The sequence below is a fragment of the Sarcophilus harrisii genome, chromosome X, assembly GCF_902635505.1.
Source record: "Sarcophilus harrisii chromosome X, mSarHar1.11, whole genome shotgun sequence".
In the NCBI taxonomy this organism is placed as follows: domain Eukaryota; kingdom Metazoa; phylum Chordata; class Mammalia; order Dasyuromorphia; family Dasyuridae; genus Sarcophilus; species Sarcophilus harrisii.
Window position 1 is genome coordinate 6,736,286 of NC_045432.1, and position 18,697 is coordinate 6,754,982.

Consider the following 18,697-nt stretch of genomic DNA (forward strand, 5'->3'; position numbering starts at 1 on the left):
TACGCTTTGTATTCTTCACCATCATGCTTTTCTCATGCTATATGCCTGAACTGCCTCCATCTTGTATTCTCTATGACCTTTAAAGTCAACTCCAATGCTTACCTCCTCCGGGAAGCCTTCCCTGATCCAGAACTTTCTGTTAGACCTCACAATGTATTTTATTTTATACTTGGTGTCATCATGGTGGAGTGGAAGGTTACCTTTTCTGTGTAATGTGACACCACACTCTGAAGTCATGTTTTTAAATACATAAAATAAAACACAGGATCACAATGAAAACCAACTATATTAAATTTGGGGGAAAATACACTCACAGACTGCAGGCCGAGAACCCCTGTGTAGTGTACTTACAGTCAAGAAGGCACAGGTTCAAATTCTGCCTTAGATACTTACTGTGTGATCTTGGACAAGCCATGTAGCCTCTCTGTGGCTCAGTTTCCTCATCTGTAAAATGAGCTTGGACTTGCTGGCCTTCCAGGGTCTCCTCTCACCCTAAAGCTGGGCCATATGATCACAGCAATATACTTAGCATGGAATGCTATGGATTATAGTGATATGTTGCTATCTTAGCTTATTACCAAATTACCAGCTCTAGGAGGGCAGAGAAGGTGTATTGTCTGTCATCATCCCTAGTTAGTGCTGAACAAAATGTCTTCAGCCTTAGGGATGGGTCCTTCAATTGTGTATTTCTGTCCAAATGACTAACAATGGAACAGCCCTTCCTATATTTCCATTTTTTTTTGTTGCAAATGTCCAGCATTTGAGAAAGATTATCTGTTGTACAGGCTAGCTTGAGGACTGAGCATTCTCATGTAATCATGTTTCCATGGAAACACATCTTCCGCAAATCCAAACAGCCTCTCGGGCTGAGGAATCCTGTAAAACATGGCAGAGGACTGAAGCAATTCTTTGCTCACACACACACACACACACACACACCCCACTCTCCAGGATGCTAGTTGGGAGAGAAATATCTAAAAGGAGCGTTGAATCCCCCAATTGGGATCAAAACGAGCTAATTATTATAACAGGGCATTTACAAAAGCAAAGTTGGTCTGTCAATGACTGGCATTGCTTTACCGAGTCCTACGTATAGTCCCTATCGTAGTTCTTTTTCCCTTTTGGGAATTTGGGGATTTGGGAGTTCTAGCTTTAGTCTGGGGCTTGTTCAGGTATCCCCATACATCCATATAAGGCCCTGGGAGAGATGGAGAGAAGCTTTGAAGCTCCTTGAGACTGCCACTGCTCCCCCTCTGCCTTTAACAGATAAGGCTACTCAGTCAGAGGAGGGGGCAGCCAGGAAGCCAGGGAGAACTGAAGCCTAAGATTGCCTGTCTGCCTCACACTGGCAATGTGAAGGACAACATAATGGGCGCCCCCAAATATTGAATGCATTGTGGTCTTCCCAGTTTGCCTCCTTCCAGTTCTAACTGCATTATAGCTCCCTTCTCTATTGTGTCATATCTGTGACCAGCATTTCTGCACAAGAACGACTTCACAGGCTTTTATTGGTGATCACCAAAACCCAACTGGCAATTGATCAGCTGGGTTTCTAGGGAGATGGAATAGTCCCACGCCACGTGACAACTTTGGCTGATAGCTATACAGGGGGTGAGGTGCACCATTGTTCTGAAGACTCTCCTTTTGATCTAGAACAGAGAATTCATGTATTGATGTCATCCTTGTAGCTTCCTCATAATCATGCTGGGCTTTCTGACTTGGGCTCTCTACTTCAGAAGGCATTACCTGCATAATGTGTGTGTGTGTGTGTGTGTGTGTGTGTGTGTGTGAGAGAGAGAGAGAGAGAGAGAGAGAGAGAGAGAGGGAGGGAGAGGGAGGGAGGTGGGGGGAGGAAAGGAGGAAAGGGCAAGGAGAGACAGAGATAGAAGGGGAGAGAGAAAAGTGGGGGGTAAGAGACAGAAAAAGAGGGAGAGGGTGTGGGGAAGTGTAGGGGGTGTTTGCAAGCACATGTGCTCCTCAGATTTGAAAGCAGAGCTATCTGCAATATACCACTTCTTATAAAATTTTAGAATCAAATAACATTAGAGATAGAGAATCTCTAAATCCAACTCCATTAGATGAGGAGAGGGTCTCAGAAAACAAGAGAATGGCAAAGACTAAGACTTTGCTGAGAACACTTCTCCAGGCCAGGATTTCAGGGTGAAACTGAGTCCTTTCCACCTATCCGATCTTTAGCAAATAGGACAATAGGCAGAGTGCCTTTCCCTCAATCACAGCTGCTTCACAAGAAGGGAGGTACCATATCATATATAAATGTAGCACTACCCAGCCATCTTTGACCCAGTGGCACTCTTCTGCTGTCCCATCTCTGACACCAGGCATTTGCCCGAAATGCTCTTCCTCCTCCTCTACCCACTGACTTTCTTTCAATCCCAGCTAGAACCCTAGCTTGGACAGGAAAGCTCATGACTACTCCTAATCCTAGTAACTTCCTTCTTTGAATTATTTCCAATTTATCTTGGCTGGTTTGGAGACAGTTGTTTTCATGTGGTCTACCCCATTAGATTGGGAGCTCCTTGAAAGCTCTTACAAGAAGGATTCTTTTACTTTTCTCTGTACTCCCAATGTCTAGCACGTAGTAGGTGCTTATTACTTTTAATAATGAATAGAATTAAGCATTTTATTAAATGCTTATTGAAATGATGGTTTTCTAGAAATTTCTGGCTCAGAACATATGTACAAATCAATTAAAAACAATCACTTGAGACTCTAATGCTTAATAACAGCCTACCAGACAGAGATCGGTAACCATTTTCATAAATAGGATGGAATGATTTTACCCCTTCTACTAGCCCTAGCTACTATTTGGCTTGCCCTAAGAGGTGGCTCCTCTGTAAAGAGAACTCCAGTCTCCCATATGGAAAGCCTGAGGTGGAAAAGTGATGTTATCTCTGACTTGGCTACAGCAGAGAGATCAAAGAGGGAGCAGTAGTTGCCCAAGTTGGCTTGCTTGTAACCTTCTCACCATTTGTACTTCACCTCCTCCTGTCGCTAGACTGTATAATTTCCCATCCTGCTCCACCTTCTCACTCGCCTTAGAAGGCAAAAACTACCACTGGAGTTGGTTGTCTCCACTCCTACTCATGTGCTGTTCAATAGAGCTAGAGAAAATCATGAAACTCTGTTGACTAGTTCACTTCTAAGTTGTGTTCCATAAGCCCAACTGGGTCTCACTGCGGCCAAGCAATCCTTTTCCACCTCCCTGATTCACCATCCTAATCACCACAGAGCTTCTTCTATCCTTCTCATCTCTTCTCAAACCTATTGCAGCTTCCCCTCCACCTCATCACACCACTCAGAGCTGCCCCCCCATCTCATATGAAGAGATGGTCCTTCTTTACCTGCACAATCCCATCCCATCTCATCTCCTTTAGTAGACCGGCACCTCCACTATCCTCACTCATCTTCAATCTTTCCCTATTGGTTCATTCCCTACTGCCTACAAAGATGGCTGTCTTCTACATCCTCAAGAAACCTTCAATCTGTCTATCCCCTCTATTCAATTTCCTCTGTTTCATGGCTTACCTCCATGAATGCTTTCATTGCCTCCCTTCTCACTCTCTTCTTTCAGTAGTGTGGCTTAAGACCTCACCATTTAACTGACACTGCTCTCTTCCAAGTTTCTCTTGTCTCTTCACTGCCAAATCAAATGATCTTTTCTTAATCCTCACGCTTGTTGATCTCTCTGAAGCTTTGAATACTAGAGCACCCTCCTTTCCTTGCTGCTCCCTTCTCTCCAGATTTTCAGGACACTTTTCTCAGTTCTCCCTGAAGCTCCTTCAGTCTCCTTTGCTAAAGCTTCATCTGCTCACCACAGGGGGTCCCCCAAGGCTGTGTCCCGGGGCTTTCTTCTCTACTCTATCATCAGCTCCTAGGGATTCAGTTACTATTTCTATGTTGGTAATTTTCCTATCCTGTTTATCCAGCCAAAGTCTTCCTCCCGATCTCTAGTCTCCCATCTTCAACTACCTAGTGGACATCTGGAACTGGATGTCTCATAGATATGGTAAACATTTAACACCCATCTTTCCCCCTAAACTTCCCTCTATCTTCAAGCTTCCTTGTCACTGTCCAAGCCACTCCCATCCTCCCAGTCTAAGGGTCATCTTCAGTTCCTCACTTCCCCCCATATTCAATCTATTGCCAAGATCTGGGGATCCTAGCTGGTACTCCACACTCTGGTACAGGCCCTCATCACTTCACACTGGCCTCCCCACTTCAGGCCACCTTCTGCTAAATTACTAAAGTGACTTTGCTAAAGGGCTGATCTAACCATGTCATTTCCTCACCCCCTTTCATAGCTAGCATTTTATATCAGTTTGCAAAGCATTTATAAATCTCATTTGATCCTCACAATAACCCTGCAAGGTGGGAGCTATTGTGATCCTAAAGGTAAAGTGACTTTTCCAGAATCACACAGCTAGTGTCAGAGGCCACACTTGAATTTGGACTTTCCTGACTGCAGACTTAGCACTCACTCCACCATGATCTGACCCTGTCACCTCCCCACACAGTAAGTTGCAGTGGCTCCGTACTGTTTACAGGATCGATTGGTTTTTAGTCTTTGTAACTGGCTCCCTTCCTCCCTTTCCACATGCTCTCAGTCAGTGACTCTGGTCTTATCAATGTCCCTGACCCAGGACGCTCCCACTTTCACCAGCTGTACCTCAAGCATGCTTGGAGCTCTCTCCTCATCTCCATCTCCTGGCCTCTTTCAGGCATCAGCTAAAATCCCAACCTCTACAAGCAGCTTTTTCCTGCCTCCCAGCCTGCCAGTGCCTTCCCTATGAAAGCACCACCAATGTACTCCGTGGATATACCATAGATAGTGTCTGCCCGTGGTCTCCCTTCTTAGATTGGGAGTTGCTTGGGGACAGGCCCTGCATTTTTATTTTTCTTGTAATTGCAGTGATGACCCATAGCACTCTCAATGATAATCATTGGGGGACCTTTAGCAGATCCTCTAGTTCCCTCCACCTCCCCATCTCATATAAAGAGATGGTCCTTCTCCTTCTACCTGCACAGTAGCATCCCATATCATCTCCTTTAGCAGACTGGCCCCCTCCACCATTCTCATTCTTCAATGTCTCCCTATTGGCTCATTTCCTACTGCCTACAAAGATGCTCACGTCTCCTCCATACTCAAAAAACCTGTGATTTTTCCATCCGTTCTCTCTCCCTCCTCAGAAGACAAAAGGTTGAAATCCAGCTTTTCATTTCCTAGCTGTGTGACCATGGCCTTAGCCGCTCCCCTGAATCCTTCACTTCACCTGAGCCCCGCTCATTTATAAAATGAGATAATGTTTATGACGTTATTGCTATAGAGAGAAACGTGAACTCTCACTATCCTTAGTTCACTTTGGATTGGTGTCAGAGCTGTGCCTTTTGAGAAAATAAAGACCAAAAAAATGAAACCCAAATAGTTAAAACATTGGTAAATCGTCATTCAGTGCTGAAACCGGTTTTTAAAGCTCAGATTCTCTGACTCTCACTTATGGACATACCCCTGATACCGTGCTGCCTCCTGGTAATTCAGCAGGGACAAAGATGGCAGAATTTTGGATAGGCTTGGAGAACACAAGAGAATTTAATTCTTTTGTTATCTGTTTCTTATTACTGCTGGGGGCAGTAAAGCAAGATTTTTGTCCCCTGTTTATATATTTAATTGATTGTTTATTAATGTTTAAGTATATAATCAACACATTTTAAATTGTGCTTTAGAGTTGTAAGCACAGATAGTGATAGTTCAAGTTTTTACCTTATAGTTCTACGACCAATAATGAATTTTTTAAAAATCCAACTTCAGGGGTGCAGCTACAGGAATATGTAAAGCATGCCAAGCCGCCTGTTCTACAACCATTAAATCTTTTGATTCTTTTAACTTTTACATCTCTCATTTCCAAATATATGCTCCCCTCAGGAATCAAGACTTCTCTTTTTAACAAACAGTAAAAAAAATAAAAAGAATATTTAGAGTAAAACCATCACATAAGATTAAATCTGATACGAAATCCAATACTCCACCCCCATAGGTCCTCACCTCTGCAATGAAGGGAAGATGTAGTCTCTCAAGTTTTCTCTGGGGCAAAGCTTCATCATACAACAATGTTGTTTCTTTTTATTTATATTGTTGGAGTCACTGAGTATAGTTTTGCTTGCTACTCTCATCTCCCCAGTTTTCTCTCAATCCCTTCTATTCATCATATCTTATGATTCAATTATCCCATTTGTGTGATTTTTTTTAGCCCTTCCCCAGTCACTAAGTGGCTACTTTATTTCTAATGTTGAGATATTACAAAAACTACTGCTCTGAACATTTTGGTAAACAGGAGCCTTTTTCTGTGTGTCTGACCTCACTGCAAAGACATGCCTTGCATGAGCTCTCTGAGTCAAAGGATATGGACATTTTAGTTCATTTTAGAGCAAAATTACCAAGTTGTTGGAATGGTCAGACAATCCCTAGCACCATCAGCAACGTATTTGTGTGCCTGTTTGAAACCTTGCTTGTTTTGATTTACATTCCTCTGAATATAAGTGATTTGGTGAATTCTTTCATATGGTACAACTATTAAATCTTGGATGTGTTGTAGTAGATATTCCTTTTTGGGAAGGGGAGAGGATTAGATTTCTCACAAGAACCCTTCTGATGGCAATTCTGTGATCTTAGCACCTTAAGTTGAAATAATTTTTTTTAGAGATCTTAATGAACAGATTACTCACCTGGTTCCCTAGAATATATTCCATAGTTTCCTTTCAACCTTTACTCACGTGGCTCCCTATGCCTGGAATACTCTTGATCTCCTGACCTTCCAAATGAGCATTCTGACCACTGAAATCCATGAAACTGATACAAACCAAATGACTCAGAGCCTTGTACAGTCACTTCCTTCTAGTCCATAGCGACAATGGCAGAAAAAGCGGCAGAAAAAGAGGTAACAAGTATTGCTGGTACTTGAAATGTGAAATCTTTCGTCCAGTGACCAACAAATTAACACACTAGACAAACTGATCTATAGCCACAGACGTAACTTCCTATGTCATGCCAGAAAAACACATACAAGATGCAACTAAGTGAAACGATGGTTTACACATTTTCAGCTCCTTTATTTGAAAGGAGTTCAAATTCGAGGGGGAGGAGGCACAAATAAAGAAGTTGGGAGAATTTGTTTCATCGTGTGCCCAAAGGCAAGAAATTTTTCATGGGATTTACACTGTACCACATTGCCTCCAAAAAAGCTGGGACAGTACTAGAAGTAGAGAGAGGGGACTGATTTTTTTTTTTAAATGAAATTGTTATTTTAGTAGGAAATGGCTTATGGAGGAATAATTTCAGAATATGCTGTCTGTACATAATCAGATAATAGACCAGTTAGAGCAAAAGTCAAAACCAATGCAAAATTAGGATACAGATAAGACACTGAGTGCAGTTACCTGAAAAACGGGAAACTGATGAATGTAAAGCCTTTGATACCAATCACAATTCCTTATAAGAATTTTAACCATTTTAACAGTTAACACAAACACTTGATTTCCATAACAAGAAAATGAGAGCCACTGCAGTAAAGGTTCACTTGCAAAACATTCAAGAGGAAGACAGTTGAACATGACAGCTTGTGTGACCTCCCAAAATAACAAAATGTGGTGAAGGAGAAAATAATTTTGCAGAAGTCTTGGTTTGAGAGTCAACTAAATCAAAGAATTTCACAATGAAAATGGAAAGAATGATAAATAGGCGTGAAATGGTAGAGGTTGTCAATAGTTTCCCAGGGCAATATATTCTCATCATTGATGACCTTGGACCATTTGAACTTTTCACTACAGTAAACAACGTCTTGTGGAAGTTAGTGGAAATGGTACTTAATAAAAACATGGAGCTGTGGAGTGTTTGGATCTGATCAAATACCGGGTGAAGAAAAAATCTAGAGGCAACAGGATTTTAAATGCAGCCAGGGATCCATCTTTAAAAATACCAAAACCAAGACAATTGAACATTGAATGTAAAAAAAGATCACGGACAGCAGTACTACCAAAAATGGATCACTGAGAATAAGTAACTCGTGTCTAATTTTTTTATTCTCTAGAAAATAACCTGTGTAATGGGATGAAAACAGGAGAAACAGCTTTTGTAGTTTTCCATAGTAGACTTATAATCACAAGTGACTGTGATACGTATTTTAAAAAAAAAACCCAAAAAACCCTGTGTTTATTGTCTGATCAAGGCAAAAAATGTATTTGCTTTGGTTAAACAAAATATAGCTTTAAAATTTAGGTTTTCCTGCAACAGTGATTCTCAGGTACATGTTGATATTTTTATGAAATTCCAAAAAGAATTTTAATGCTCAGAGTATCATTAGGAAGCAAGACATAAAAAAGGCGACATACTTGCCAAAGATTCATTTGACAATGTCGTGGAGGATGTCCTGCTTACAGTGCGACTAAAAATGTGTAAGAAATAGCTAGATGATGAGTTTTTTCAGAAGCTTCGGTCAACCATAGAACTAGAACTAGGGGCTGTATATTGATTTAAATTTGAAGATGTTACATTATCTATGTATGTCCCATTGTATTTTTATTTTGTTAACTGTTTCCCAATTACATTTTTAGCCAGCTCAACTACATTTGGGGAGTGTTGTTCCCCGAGACACCTCTGCTGTGCTGTACCTGGTCCCAGAACACAACAGGGCTTCCTCAATAATATCTACAGCTATTCACAGGGATGATGGACTAGGAGACCATAAAGAAAAAATTTTTTAAAGTGACTGAAAAATGTACATTGTTTAGGTTATGAAATGCATTCGGATAGAGTCCACCGAGTTATTATAAACAGGTGCTGCAGTTGACCAACAATCTTATTCCAGATGTGAATAGAATGAGCTAGTTTTCATTTGGGAAAATGAGCAACATTTTCAAAAATCCTAAACTGCAAAACTCCATAATAATAATAGGTAGCACTTATATAGTGCTTTAAGGTTTGCAAATCACTTTATGTTATCTCAATACTCACAATGATCCTTTGACATAGGTGCTAGTATCCTGTTTGAAAAAGATGAAGAAACTGAGGCCGAGGTGTCAAGTGATTTTAAGCGGCTGAGGCAGGATTTAAATTCAAGTTTCCTGACGCTTAAATCCAGCACTCCATATGTTACCTACCTGTCACCAACAATTTTCTCAGAGCTACAACATGACTACAAATCCCATAACACAACATCTCAAAATAATCAAAATCACAGATGCTTCAAAAAAGTAATGGAAAGATGTATGGTAGGTGGAAGGAGACTGGTTTTGTTTCCAGATGACTGGTGCATAAATAAATGGCATCAAAGACATATATGATTAGAAGAGGTGGGCCAGTCATGTGATGAAAATGAATTAACTCAAGTGTTATACTGGCATCCATTATTAAAATAATTTCTAGCACATTGTGCAAGATCATCCATAAAGGAATTTCTTGGGGAAAAAAGGATGAAAATTAGAGATTGAAAAAGCATGGCTAGGTTGATGGAAGAGCCACACTGAAGAGATTAAAAAAAAAATTCATCACAGCATTGTTGCGTCTCACAAACATTCAGAAAGATTAATGTTTGTGAGATACTGCTGAAAGAACCACAGATTTAGAGCCAGAAGGAACGGGAGAGATCATCTAGTCTAGCAGTTCTCAAACTTTTTATTCTCAGGATTCCTTTGTAATCTTACTGAGGATGACTAAAGATCTTTGGATTATGTGGATTATATCTATCAGCATTTACTGTATTAGAAATTATTTCAGGGTTCTGAAAATAGTCTTAACCTCTAGGACCCTCTTTAAAAGGGTCTCAGGGTACCCCAGGGGTCCCTGGACCACATTTGGAAGAAACGCTGATCTAATCCAACTCCCTCATTTCAGCCTCACTATCTGGCCCAAAGCCAGACAGTGAGTAAAAAAGCTGGAATCTCTACCCAGATCCTGTGACTTCAAACCCAGTGCTTTCCCCACTGTGACACTGCCTCCCTGGAAGGTACTCTCTTATGGCAGTATAATTAACGAGCTGCTGAAATCAAGGAAATCCTTATGAAGAGACCATTCAGTACCAGACCAAAATAACTGCATTGAAAACATGTTTATTTTAAACAGGCCATTTTTTTTTAAAGTTAACAGTGAAACAAAGACATTTTTCTCTTTTAATAAATTGTTTCAAGCTAGATTTGTTTCTATCTTTCTATTCTTTTGCCTATTCATAAGTAAACCTATAGGTAAATTTCCATTTGGCTTTTGTTGACTACCTGAGATATAACCTGTTTAGGAGACCAAATAAAATCTCCTGGATGAAAAACATGGAGCAGAAATTCACTGTGATGCAGATTTAAGCTTCTGCCTTTCTTCATCTTCCTTCTCAAATCCTGAACAGACAACAGATCTCCCTTTGGGGTACTGAGCACAGCACCTACGCAACTCTTGGATGACAGCCTCACACTTAGACTCCATGTAGTTGTTGGCTGAAAAACAAAGACTAATTCTATGAGAAAAAGTAAACTGATCAAGTTTTTTTTTTTCTTAAAGATTAGTGATTTGAAAACTTCCCCTTTTGTAAACTTAGCTAACATAACCCATTAGAAATAGTAAAGGGAAAGGGAGGTTTTTCCCATGCCCACTGACCAAAATTAGTAGGGGAGAGTTTGGGCCCTTTAAAATATGAAGCAGGGGGATGGAAGAGGAAATGAGGGAGGAATCTAATCTAGGGGAAGGTTCTAAGCTAGACCAGTTATTTCTGTAGCCTAATCTGTTATCAGATTTAGCTCATAAATAATTGAAACTGCAATCTGTAAGAAAAAGAGGCAAAATTTTCATCGCCTACTAGTATTCTGAGCCACCTAGATAGTCATTTATTAACTCTGCAGGGTACCTTGGACAATATAAATTAATCTTCCTCTATTTACTGTTTTGTTGTTTAATTTATCTATATATCTGGGGGAGGGGTGGGGCAGTAAAATCTGGAAATACTATATGAACAGGTTTGAATTTTAATTTTCATGAACATGAGATTCTCACCTCTATTTACTAAAAACCAGCAACTTACTCGGAACTGCACAGAAATTAATTTTATTATGAAATGGGACAGTCCAAGATTTATCCCTTCAGTATTTTTATGGTCCTTGGTAGGTGAATTAAAAAGGAGAAAATATGACTTACAAAATGACTGAAAGATAGTATTTTGGTATTAGTATAATACCACTCAGTATTACTTCCTTTCAAGTCTCAGATCTAAGTCTTGAATTAAGCATATCTTTGTTCTAGGGGAGGGGTTCTTAATCTAGGGAACCCTTGGAGTTAAGTAGATTTCAAGGGGCCCATGAACTTCAATGAGAAAAAAAACTACATCTTTTATCTTCACCAACCTCTAACTGAAAGTTCACTTTTTTTCTTCTTCAAATTATTATGGAAGTGACCAGAATATTCCTTCCACTCTAGAGAAAGGACTTGAAGCTGCTGCAGCTCTACTGGCTCTTTCTAGCTCCCTTAGATATTAAAGGGCAGTAAAGGGTAGCTACAGGGATGATGACTAGCTCTCCATTTTCCTTCTTTCCCACTTCCCTGCCCTTCACCCGAGCCAGGAATAGGAGTCAATACTGCTTTAATTCTTGGTCTACCTGTCCTGGTCATGTGATTGTTATTTCAAAGTGTGTATATTTATACATTAAACACACATACTTTCATGTGTACGCACACATGGACAGGCATATACCATGTATACATATACATTCATGTTCTAGAGTTTAAAAATGTAGGGAAAACCATTTTCTTACCTTCTCAAAATTAAGGGGCAAGGGGGTAAGTAAATAAATAAGGGCTTAAAATTTATCCTAAAGGTTTATTAAAATGAATTCTTTTTAAAAGTCTTACACAACTCATGTCAGCTTTCAGAAAAAATAGCTTAAGACTTAAATAATTTAATAAAAATAAAACTTCTATACCGATTCTCATCTGCTTTGTATTTGTGATGGGATTCCAATATCCTAAGTAGTTTCCCACATGAGAGAAGGCAGTTTGAGTACAGAGGGGATGAGAATCAGGCCCAAGGAGGCAAGCAAACTCTTTAAAGGGCCTTCTTTCAGTTCAGCTTCACGGCTAGAATTCCCTACTATGGACATTCTTTGCAGTTGGACAGTAACATTCCCTTTCTGCAGTAGCTGAGGTAGGTATCTAGCATTCTAAGCTTTCTACTCGAACCCCTTCCACCTACATTCAAGGGATTTATCAAGCACAGTCTGTGGCCCATTTAAAATTAACTCTCCCCTTCTAATACCAAAGGGTAAAAGCTAAACTGGATGGGACCTTAGGGCTCATCTAATAAAAGCCTTCATTTCACTGCTGCCAGTGGTAGGTAGGCATCTTGTCTAATGCCTTTTAGTTAGGAAGCCGTAGGGCCAGAATTTGAACTCGGGCCCTCTGACTCTAAATCCAGTGCTTTTCCCACTAACATCATGTTTTATAAAATGTAGTTGAAAAAAGTACAACTTGTCACTCTATTTTTTGAGCCATAAAGAGAATCATCCTTAGTTTACACTGGTAATAAAGCCAGTGAAAGAAAAAGTGCAGAGACTAGATATTACTATGAGACAAGTTAAATGTTAACTTGCAGATGGATGGTCTGACTCTTGAAGCTCATACACAAAATGGAAAAAAAAAATCACTAGAATAAAGCACCATATGTTAAGTACCTTGCAAGCATTTCTGTATTTCACAGGCTTGTTTCTGGCAGGGATCCTTCTGGGACATATCCATTAAAACTAAAACAAGAAAAAAAAATATGATTATAGAGTGTTTATTTTGCTTTCTCATAAAAAAAATCTTCTCTGGCTCATAGGCTCTACTTTTGCTCTACTTTCTACTCTTAACCATACTGAGACTTAGGGATTTTTATCTAAGGTTATTACTTGGTACCCCTTCATCACTGGAAAAGTAGTTACACTAGAGTAATTACAAAACCCTCTGGCCATTTTACAAGATTAGCAGACTGTATTTATGGTACCAACCTCACTCAATTAGGGAAAACATTAGTTTATATTTACTTTCAGAACTGTTAACAATAGTGGTATGGAAAGGCTTTCCAAAAAGCAAGAAGATCCTTCATCCCCCAGGCTCTCCCTTCATTTCAAAGGTAATTGAACTATCCCCACTATTTAGGTTTTATCTCAGGAAGCTCCATACCAGGGCAATCAAAGGCATCCCTGGGAAATGACAACAATTGAAATGCTATTTATTACCTGGGCAAAAGTACCTACGAACACCTATAGAATATTTTTGGAAGTTTCCAAGAAAATAGTTTGTTATTTAAAGATAAAATAGGATAAACAGATTGAATTTTAAAACTCCCTGAGACTTTGAAGACATGTGGCATTTCTGAAAGGGGAAAGGTCCTTGAAGACTGCAGCCAACCTGGGTGGTGCCCTTTCTCAGAACTCCTAAATTTTCAGTAGATCCAAGTATATCAGTGCTGGAATGGAAGACATGCAAGCAAAAACTAGGATGTTTTTATGAAGGGAGAAAGAGGAATGCAAAGTTTGGGGAAGGGTGGGAGGGGGAAAAAAACAAAACAAAACAAAACATGTTGACTGCTGAAGGCTCCCTTCTAAGTCAGTACCAAGTCCTTGGTGATCAGGGCATCTTTTCTGGAGGTGCGGCTTTTTGTGTGAGGATGTCAAACGGAGGTTCTGACCGACGATGTCCATTAAAGATTCCATGGCACTTTCCAAGAGTCAGAGGTTTTAAGCTAGGTGTCCTGACTCAATGACCACCTCTGGACTTGCCTTGTATCTACCTAACATTCCCCCTGCGGTTTTACAGTATTCTTCACTTTCCTTCCTAAACTGTTGTGCTGTGTTCTTGAACAGTTTTCACTTTTCCCCCCAAAGGTAGATGCACTTCAGTGCTGGGTGAAGTGATTCCCATATAATGTACACAACAAATGGACATATCTTCCTAGAATCCCAGCACCTGGAAAACAAATGTTATCATTAAAACTCCATAACCAAGTGTAAGCATCAAAAGTATAGAAAGGGTAAAGAGAGAATATCAGTATTTACCAGATTAATCGTCAGGCAAGAGCTTAAGCAACAGCTCCTCCACTCCCCTGACCTGTTAAACAAAGAGAAAAAAGAATAGAGCGCTCTCTCTCTCCCCCTCTCTCCTGGAGGGGGCGAAATCAAATTGGGAACAATTAGCCATAATACATACCATTAAGTGGTGCTCTATCTCCCATATCCTAGAGCTGTTATCCAGGTAGTGCTCTTCGGGGTACAGCTGCCACATTAGTGGTAGCTGTGAGGGAGGGAGATGACTGGGCCTGACTGCATCACTTAGGGGTACCTGTACCTGCTGCACTCGAGCCCTAATGAAACTGGTCTCCTATGGGGAAATAATTGTAAACACTGAAACCATACCCTCCCCAAAGACTGAAAATGGATAGAAACCGAGTTAATAGAAAAGCAAGAGTTACCTCTTCCACAAATGCAATCCATGTTCGCTGGTATTCATCCCGGTAGACACCTTCCTGGTGTACCCAGAGGTGATCAGGTGGGGCTCCCACAACGTCCCCTTCTGCCATTCTGGGCTTTGGGTTCCAATTCTAAGATTGCTTTTGGCCACCTAAGTCTGCAGCACCCATGCCCAGGACACAAGTGTGATTTCTGGGGTCTGAATGAATTTATGAGTGAGCTATTAGACCTGAAAGCAAACACCTGGTGCTAGAGATCACCTAGGGCAGGGGTTCTTAACCAAGAGTCTGAACTTGGCTTTCTTTTTTGTTAGTATTATTATTTTGATAACTGGACTTCAACATAATTGAATTCCTTGGTAATCCTATAGAGTTTACATTATGCATTCCAAAAACAAGATGCTGGGGAGGGATCTAGAGGTTTCACCAGAATGCCCAAGAGGTCCATGACAGAGGTTAAGAACCCCTCACCTAGGAACTAGCTAAACTCATCCCTGTTTTCAAAGCCTAAAATTCAACAACGAAAACTAGAAGCCCACTGAAAACCAACTGTTCTAGGAGACCAACCACTCCTATTCTCAGGTAATGGCGGCGCCGGCGCAGCTTGGGAAATGTGCAAGGGAGGGTGGGCTCTGGCCAAATCACTTCTCCAACAAAGGGCTCTGGGGATTAGAGTCTGCCCCTAAATACCTCCCACTTGTGACCAATACTTGTAGCTGCTGGAGGTGGGGGAGGAGAGGACCATTCTACAAACGCCAAGTCTGGCATTTTAAAGAACAGATGATAAGCTTGTTTTCCTGACTTTCTTAGAAAAGCAGCACAGTACGATGGCGCAAGCTCTAGACGTGAAATTAGGAAACCTGGGTTTAAGAACTAGAGAATTCCCATCTCCTAACCCTCACAACCTGGAGCCCACTAGCAGGCTTCTCTGATGTTGTTTCCTCATTCAGGGGCAAACAAAAATCCCACTTTGTAAATCCTAAAGCGCTATGATTCCGGCAGGCCAACAGTGTGAATGGCCTTTCTAGTTTTCTTTTTTAAGAGCAAAAGACACCTTACACTGAGATCCCCGAAACCAAACAAGCAGAACTCAATCAAGCTCTGACAGATCCCAAGCTAGAAAGACTCCAACAGAGTAACAGCTACTGTTTATACAGCACTTTACCTACACTGCTTCACCTGATAGCCACAACTATTACTTCTATTTCAAGGTAGGTCCAATGGGTATTAAGATTACGATTTTACAAGGAGATGATGGCTTATGGTCACAAAGCTAATAAGTGAGATTTTAATGGAGTCTTTCTTAAGCACAGCACTCTCCACTACAGCAGGCAGCTTCTCACTGCATGACTGGATCCTGTGACTGAGCAGGCTAGGTTAGTTCCACAGGTATGTGATTGCCTATCAAAAGTCATCAACAAGTTGAGTTTGAGGGTCTGATGGGGTATCCAGTGTGGTAAAAGATAACTGGAGACAAGATACTGGAAGTCAGAAAAGCTATGAACTGGAGCTAGAAATCTGAGGATTATGCACATTGAGATGATGCTTGTGGCCCTAAGAATGAAAATAAAGGAAGAAAAGAAAAGGGCCAGAACTGTGTTGGTGCACCCCACCCCACCCCCACCCCCAGCCAGAGAAGAAAGCAGAGAGGAAAGAATGCTAACTGGAAAAATAGAATCAGAAAATGTTAAAACTGGAAGAGACCTTAGAGATTCCCCTTGTCCTGCTCTATCACACATTTGATGAATGAGGAAACTGGGGTCTATGAAATAATGTGATTTGCCCAAGGTTCAATATCCAGTGACAGGACCAGAGGGCCAGGCCTCTTGATTGCCAAATAACTGCCATTCCATCATGTTCTCCAAGGAGAGGATGAAAACAAATAGATTCAAAAAGAAGTTAGATAAATTCAAGGATGATATAGTCATAATGAATTACTAAAAGTGGGGATGCGTAGGGAAATCCCCAACTGCTTGAGGGGACATCAGAGAAGGTTGTTAGATAAGACACATTGCTCTTCTGGATCTGCCTCTAGTATTTGTTTCAAATCTTGTGTTAGTTAAACTTAAATGACTTAAGTAAAGGCTTTTTTTCCTCTGTACAATTCATTGGATTTTTTTGTTGTTGTTGTTTTACAATTAGAAAGCTACTTAAAATTTGCAGGTTTTTAGCTACAATTACTTATGTTTAACCATCAAATATACTTATTTTCTTTGAAGAATTAATAATTAAAAATATTTTTATTGAATCAAATAATCAGTAATTAAATTGGTCCAACTGAATTGATTATTGAATCTTAACCACCAGACAATTTTGTGATTGTACAATACATAAATAATTCAAGTTGAGAAAAACCACACTATATATACATGCACTGAAAGTTACTGAATGTAATTTTGGAATAAAAATAGACTATAGTAAACTATTTATATATATATATATATGACTTATTAGTTATATGGTAAAATATTAGTTGTAATTCTAAATTAATTAATAATTATATTCTCATCCTGAATATATCTAAACATTTTACAAAGTAAAATCATCCACCACCCAAAAGCAGTCATCTCTTACATTCATAGAAGAATTGGCACAGTTGCTTTAGATGGGGAACCTGAAGGGAAATTTAAGTGGCCCCCTGCAGAGACACACTTTTGGGGTTCACCTGCTGTTACCACTGATGTCCTCAAATCCTGAACAAAGTGCCATGGGATCTTTAATAAGCTCGTGTGCCAAGAATCTTGATCTTTTTAGAAAACCAAAAGGACATTTCTTTCCCCAAAGTCCAAAGGGAGAATAGAATCTGGTTTGAAACTGACTTAGAGAAAAGAAGAAAGAGTACCAGCAACCGGGGAAGTTCTTCCCTTATCTTGTCCTTCCCCAAACTGGAGAACCTACCTGACCTCCAAGATCTAAGAAGAAAATGAGATGAATCGGGGCGTTGTGCTGGAATCCTCAACTGTCCCTAAACTGTAGACCCCAAGGGCCCATTTCCAAAGCTACACTCAGATTCAGAAGCACCTTCCAGACTTCTTGAATCAAGAGGGGGCCGGTGGGTGGGAACTCCTCAAGCCAAACATCCTATGAAAAGGTCCCCAAGTTCGATGTGATCCCTTAAGCCCCGGGCCACTCCCTTTTCCTCTCCTCCCCCCCCCCCCCAAGACACAGCAAAGAGATTCTTTAATAAATGCCCCACCCCGCCACCTGTTTCTCGCTTAACCGGGCCCAAGGAAATCTGATAGAATGGCTCCTCTCTTCCCCTCATAACTCAAGGTGACACTCTTGGGGGGGGGGACAAACCTTGAACCTCGAGCCTGACTAATCTCTTCGAAAAGAGAGAGGAAGGGGGCCCGCGCCGCTCAGCAAGGGGGTGTGGGGAGAGGGGAGGGCGGGCGCTGAGCCTTGGTACCTGGGGGCGGGACGGCAGCAGCGCAACATTCCAGGCCTGAGGGAGGGGGGAGAGGCGGAGGAACGCGAGGCCGCACGAGGCCGAACGTAAAAGCGCGGGAAGGGCGCGCGAGGGGGAGGGGCCGTTAGCGGGTGTTGAGGAGAAAGGAAAGTTCTAGAACCCGCCTCGCCCCGTCGGTGTCTAGGCAACCAGGGCGGCCCGGCGTGAGGCGCCCGGCCGCCTCCCTGTCTAAAAATGCCTAGCTCCACCGGAGCCTCAAAGTTCACCAAGCACACCTTAGGGCCCCCTACCCGCCCGCCTGCCTCGGGCCTCGTCTGTCCCCGGGCCTCGCCTCCGCCTCAAGTCCCCACCCCGCGGCCCGCCTCCCACCAGGCCGCCGGCCGCCGCCGCCCCCCCCCCCTCCCGCGTCCTCCCCTTGCCCCCGCCGCCGCTGGCTGCCGCCCCCCCCTCCCCGGCTGCCGACCCCCCTCCCCGCTTTCGTCCCCCTGCTCCCACCGTCCGCCCGGCCCCACGGTCCGCCTCCACCAGCCCTCTCTCCTCCCCCAGGCCCGCCTCCCGAGGCGTCCGGAACCCCCCCCCCCCCCAACCACCACCCCGGACATCCCGGCTGCCTCCCCCCTGGGGCTCGCACGGACCCGCTGGGTGGCTGGCTGCGCCGCCGATCCGGGCCGACACACGGGAAGAAGAGAGGAAGCCGAAGCGGGTCGCTAAGGGCCGACACAGCCGCACGGTCACGCTCGCAGTGCTACCGCTCTGCCGAGAGAGAGAGCTCTGCGGGTCACGACCGGCTGCTCTG

General features: G+C 42.0%; 2 protein-coding genes across 5 annotated transcripts; both read right to left on the reverse strand.

Moving 5' to 3' along the window:
* Positions 1-10,103: 10,103 nt before the first annotated feature.
* Positions 10,104-18,620, reverse strand: CMC4 (C-X9-C motif containing 4). 2 transcript variants are annotated; one of them, XM_031945184.1, is made up of 3 exons: positions 18,537-18,620; positions 12,718-12,786; positions 10,104-10,494 (listed from the first exon to the last, which is right to left on the reverse strand). In XM_031945184.1, the coding sequence occupies exons 2-3, from the start codon at positions 12,779-12,781 to the stop codon at positions 10,346-10,348; spliced, it is 213 nt and encodes a 70-aa protein (XP_031801044.1). In that variant the 5' UTR covers positions 12,782-12,786; positions 18,537-18,620; the 3' UTR covers positions 10,104-10,345. The 2 variants fall into 2 exon arrangements, with proteins under 2 accessions (XP_031801044.1, XP_031801043.1); XM_031945183.1 differs by lacking the exon at positions 18,537-18,620 and adding an exon at positions 13,641-13,763.
* MTCP1 (mature T cell proliferation 1) lies at positions 13,833-18,625 on the reverse strand. 3 transcript variants are annotated; one of them, XM_031945180.1, is made up of 5 exons: positions 18,537-18,625; positions 14,496-14,692; positions 14,234-14,404; positions 14,083-14,134; positions 13,833-13,993 (listed from the first exon to the last, which is right to left on the reverse strand). In XM_031945180.1, exons 2-4 carry the CDS (start codon positions 14,601-14,603, stop codon positions 14,087-14,089), a joined length of 327 nt encoding a protein of 108 aa, XP_031801040.1. In that variant the 5' UTR covers positions 14,604-14,692; positions 18,537-18,625; the 3' UTR covers positions 13,833-13,993; positions 14,083-14,086. The 3 variants fall into 3 exon arrangements, with proteins under 3 accessions (XP_031801040.1, XP_031801042.1, XP_031801041.1); XM_031945182.1 differs by having other exon boundaries at positions 14,496-14,650; positions 18,537-18,623; XM_031945181.1 differs by lacking the exon at positions 18,537-18,625 and having other exon boundaries at positions 14,496-16,096.
* Between the last annotated feature and the right edge of the window lie 72 nt (positions 18,626-18,697).

Bases quoted from the DNA above. Each gene is read 5' to 3' on its own strand.
- CMC4 (XM_031945183.1), bottom strand. From the start codon at position 13,740: ATGGAATCTTTAATGGACATCGTCGGTCAGAACCTCCGTTTGACATCC. The intron at 12,787-13,640 runs GTACTGACTTAG...TTCTTGTTTTAG, and splicing joins CCCTGATCACCAAGGACTTG to TTTTAATGGATATGTCCCAG. The intron at 10,495-12,717 runs GTACTTAACATA...TTTGTTTTTCAG, and splicing joins AATACAGAAATGCTTGCAAG to CCAACAACTACATGGAGTCT.
- MTCP1 (XM_031945180.1), bottom strand. From the start codon at position 14,603: ATGGCAGAAGGGGACGTTGTGGGAGCCCCACCTGATCACCTCTGGGTA. The intron at 14,405-14,495 runs GTAACTCTTGCT...ATTTCCCCATAG, and splicing joins GGATTGCATTTGTGGAAGAG to GAGACCAGTTTCATTAGGGC. The intron at 14,135-14,233 runs GTATGTATTATG...TTTGTTTAACAG, and splicing joins AGATAGAGCACCACTTAATG to GTCAGGGGAGTGGAGGAGCT.